Source organism: Poecilia latipinna, unplaced genomic scaffold (assembly GCF_001443285.1).
Source record: "Poecilia latipinna isolate Pla-1442-1.1 unplaced genomic scaffold, P_latipinna-1.0 Scaffold2624, whole genome shotgun sequence".
In the NCBI taxonomy this organism is placed as follows: domain Eukaryota; kingdom Metazoa; phylum Chordata; class Actinopteri; order Cyprinodontiformes; family Poeciliidae; genus Poecilia; species Poecilia latipinna.
This window is the reverse complement of record NW_015115240.1, coordinates 11,752-16,368: the sequence shown is the minus strand read 5'-3', so window position 1 is coordinate 16,368 and position 4,617 is coordinate 11,752. Positions and strand designations below refer to the sequence as shown.

General features: G+C 39.1%; 1 protein-coding gene and 1 long non-coding RNA gene across 2 annotated transcripts in view; one reads left to right on the top strand and one right to left on the bottom strand.

Moving 5' to 3' along the window:
• glp2r (glucagon-like peptide 2 receptor) overlaps positions 1–2,732 on the bottom strand; it is a 22,492-nt gene extending 19,760 nt beyond the window's left edge. The window contains exon 1 of the mRNA XM_015020645.1: positions 2,199–2,732. Within this exon, the coding sequence (XP_014876131.1) occupies positions 2,199–2,225 (27 nt within the window). The 5' untranslated portion in view covers positions 2,226–2,732. The remainder of the gene's footprint in view (positions 1–2,198) is intronic.
• LOC106938553 (uncharacterized) lies at positions 1,777–2,406 on the top strand. The gene is made up of 2 exons (XR_001422645.1): positions 1,777–1,879; positions 2,073–2,406. It is a non-coding gene; the product is annotated as an uncharacterized LOC106938553 (long non-coding RNA).
• Positions 2,733–4,617: the final 1,885 nt, after the last annotated feature.

Genomic DNA, 4,617 nt, shown 5'->3' with positions numbered 1-4,617 from the left:
ATCTCAATCTTCCCCAAAACTTTGAACAGCTTTCCAACATGATTTAGCAGTTTTTGTGTTTACAAAAACAGCAGCATCCATTATTACTTCTGTAAACGGTGCTCCGTGTATCCAGTTCTTCTGCACATGCAGAGGACTTCAGGCTCGTAAATCGTTCACACATAAGTCTGATTTTGGTTGCAGTATTAAGTAGTATGAATGACCAAAAAAAAAAAAAAAAAAAACAAAAAACTGATTTAATGAAAAATAAACAAATCAGAATCAAGCATCAAAACCTGCTGTGTAAACGTAGCCTACTAGTGTTCTGCAATCTACATGCATCTCCGTATTTTGTCTTTCCTTCTATGCACCTTTGTAGTGCAACAGAATGTAAAGTACAACAGAAGAGAACTAATCCTACAATCAATTCTTATGCACATAAGGTTTGTGACTCTTATGTGCACAACTTCATGCTTTCATGAAGTAATTGCAATGCAGTGGGCTTTTAAATCTCTGGGTATGGTGCCGGTTTGTTAGTTATCCAAGCCTTTGAACTATGGCAACTGATCTTTATGAAATAAAAAGTTGCTATTAAAAACCTTATTTCAAATTGTGTCCTGGGCTGAACAAGATAAGAAACAAGAGAAATTAAACAATCACATCACATTTAGATACATGCGACCAGAAAAAAAAAAAAGAAAGAAAAAGTTGTATAAAATTTTTCTCTTTGTTCTTGATTATCACTTATTTCAACACATATTACATTTTGGTCATTTTGATGTTAAAATACCTTCTTTTTAAAAAAAATCTGGAACTGACTGGAATATATGGGTGTGATCTCGCTTTTGGACAGACAGATGGAACTGTTAATCTGCTTGAAATATTATTAAATAACTTAGCCTCTCTTCCCACTAATCAAACTGACTTTCTGTTATGAACACGGTTACGTAAATCGAGCCTCAGACCCAAACAAACAGCCTGGAAATCAGGGAGTGAATTTTAAGTGAAAGTTGTAAAAAAAAAAAAAAAAAAAAAGGTCAGGCGCATTTCGCCCCGTTGCACCACCGGCTCAGTGCTAGTCGCCCGCTTGAGCTGACGCCGGGAGATGCTGCTCGAAACGCGTATTAGGCAAGCGACGGCCCGGCTAATGTTTACGATCCGCTCTAAATGGGTTAGAAAGTGTTTAGCAGACACGACAGGTGCTATGTGCGAAGTTTAAGATGTTGCGGTTCCAGTGTGTAAACTGTTTGGGTCTCTGATGCCTGCAGGCCTGCCGCGCTCTGCTCTGGCGGGAGAGCCGCGGCCATTTCTCACGTCCACAGCGCAAACATTTCTCGGTAAAGAGGCTGCATGGTGTGAAGACATTAGGCTGCTGTGTTGTAGTGAAGCAGAACGAGGAAAGGAGTAATTAATCTGCGCGCATATACTTAAATATCTCGGTAAACAGCAGCCAGCAAAATGAAACCTGAGTCCATTTTTAGGTGCAGGAGGAAGATAACCCAAATTGGTTCCTGCGCTGCAGAAACACGAAATCTCACCAAGTATTTTTGGTCTAGTTGCTAGTGCAAATATCTTAGGAACCTTGAAAGCTAAAACTAACTTAAGTAACTTTGAAATAAGAGCTTGTTTTAAGTCAATAATTCCTTAATATTGGTGAAAAATACAATATTTTCCCCATGTTATAAGAGAAATAAGTAAGACTCTTTTTTTATACATTATATAAATTTATTTTTTATAAATTATATTTATAATTTTTCAGAGTTAAACAACCAAGGTAGACAAAATAAAGATAATACAACAAAAATAAAAACGAGATCAAACAGTCAAAACTGGAATAATCAGGATTTGCTGGCTATTGTTAGCTTAAAACGAGCTCTGATATCTTGCTGAAAAGTACCTTGTAAGTTAGCTTAGCCTTATTTCAAGTCTACTAAGATATTTTTTATTAGAAACTAGACCAAAAAATACTTTGATAAGATTTTATTTTTGCATATTTAGCGGTGGACACTATCCTCTAACTCTGTCTGCACATGAACAAACACATACAGCAGCACATGCTAACGTCTTCGCGTTGTGTTTACATTCTTCCCCAGGCGGAGAGAGGAGGTGGGTTGGGATCGCAGGAGGGCAAATGGCGGCTTTCAGCCGGAAAAACAAACAGTCTGTAGGTCCGCGGAGAATCAGAGAAAGAGAGAGAGAGGGGGAGAAAAGGAGCCCACCTGGAGCCTGAGGACACTCAGGAACATCCTGTCCACCGGACGGCTTCAGTCAATAGCAGACACAGCTCCAGGCATCACATCGCTCCGTAGCCAAATAACAGCATCAGGGCCGCATCAGGGCGGTGGGCGGAGGAAATTGATGTCTGATTCCGCGGACAGAAACACATCAAAGTGGCATCATTGATAATTAAATATCAGCTGATTTCTTTGTCTGCTTTCCTGGAAGTTGGGTTCTGGCAACTGCCTGGTGTGTATGTGACTAATGTGAAGATGGTTTTTGTTTTTTTTCTTGGTGGTTGTTAGTGTAAAACTGACGCTAATTAGCAGGTCTTCTTGTAGATGCACACTGAAAGGTTTGTGGAGCAAGCAAATTTTAATGAAAACATTTTCAAATGATGACTTTCTTTATTTTCATTTTATTAAGTGGGGAAAAATGTCACCTAAATCACTCTGAGGCCTTATTCACATACAGCCGGGTCTTGATAAAAATGAATATTTCTGCCATAATGTCAAAATGTAGCTATGTTGTAAACTGAATGGGATTTAAGTATGGTTTTAATTATGGAGGAAAATTAAAATAGATAATTAATTTTTACTGTGCCAAGGGAACAAAGATTAGTTTCTGTGGATTTTGCCATAAACAACATGTGCGTAGACAGGAATTGGCAGCACCAGTTGTGTGACAACTTTATTTACAAACTGGAAGAAAGAAAGTATTTTTCTCATAAAGATTTGTAAAAAAAAAAAAAAAAAAAAAAAAAGTTTTCCTTAGTTTTTTTTTTTTTTAACCATATCTCTCTTGGTAAATTTTCCACATTTTTTCTTTTACCATATATCTCTTGGTACATTGACACATTTTTTTTTATTTAAACAACTTAAATTTTCCACTTTTTTGTTACAAGAAAATACATGAAAAACCTTTTAAAAAAAGTCTTTGACAGAAAGTTCCTTCACATTTCTTCGGTACACTTGTCGGTTTTGGCTTGGTTTGCATCGAATGCTTTAGCTACGCCCTGTAGAAACACGGTAGCCACACAAACACCAACCGGAGTGAATTTGACCCGAAGGACCTGATGGAGATAAACGTCTAAGCCAACATAGAAATCCACGACTTTGGTAGCCATGACACCACATTTCCTGGTGTGACTCATTAGTGACACAAGGAAGGTAAATATGAAGCTAGGATATTGCAGGAGGGGAAATAAAGGAGGGGGGAGTTAAAAATATACGCCTGGTACTTTTCCTACGCCGCTGGGTCTCGCTATCATACTGTAGGGTGTTGCTGGTATATTTTCCACACACCTTTTCCATAAATAGCTGAGGGCACTTTTCAACGGCCGCTGCTGGACACAACATTGGCCAATGAAGCCGTTAACACGGCCGTGACACACGGTTCAACCCTCTAATACTCTTTCGGCAGTATGTCCTCGGGGCTGACGCGGTGATCGATGCCTCTCATCCGCCCAACCTGGCATCCGCAACACCTCCGCCACTTTTTCCTAAATATGCAGCAGTCACATGTAATCCCAGATTCATATTGGTAACATGTGAGAAGAGGCCGATGCTGGAGATGGAAGAGGGGAGGGGAAGCAGGGGTGGAAGTAGAGAAGACGAAGGGGAGGCACGGGGGTGAGGGAGAGGGATGTCAGCGCAGATTTATCGCCCATTTACATTCTCCCAAACACACACTCAGCACGGCAGTGTAAACACAGGGGCAAAAGACTCCTAAATAACCCCACATGCAAGAACATGGAAGCTTTCCACTGATTATTTTTAGGCGTGTTATTATCGTTGCATATTATTAATCCGCAAGCAAAACACAGACCGACGTCGCTTATGAGCTCACTGACGTTTGAGACGATTTGTTACCGATCGGCGTGGATTTTTTTTTTTTTCAGTAGTATTGAAAGCGACTCCGATCAATCATTTTTGTTGTTTATGTTTGGGAGGCAGGTTGGAAAATGTCTCACAGCGATATGTGCAAAAGTAAAGACACCCTTTCTTGAACTTCTCCTTTGGTCATATTCCAACCACAATCTTCGATGTATTTTTGGGGCATTTAAAGCAACATGATTCTGAAATAATATTTTCCTTCCACCACCTTTAGCGATGATTATACCGATTTTTTTGGGATACGTCTCTATCAGCTTTGAACGTGAACAGACTGAAGTGTTTGCTCATCGTCTGAAGTTAAAATCAGGCCAAACTGTTCTTGTCTTAGGTTAGTCAGAATTATCAGAATTATTCATATTTGCCGATTGCCAGAAAACTTAGCCAGAACAATTTTTTTGTTGTTTTTTTCTTTTGATTCAGAAGTTTACATATGTTTGCTTAGTTTAAGGACGGAATATCTTTTTTTTTATTGTATGACTTGGGCCAAGAACTTTTTTCAAAAGTTTCTCACAATAGTTTGCTGGAG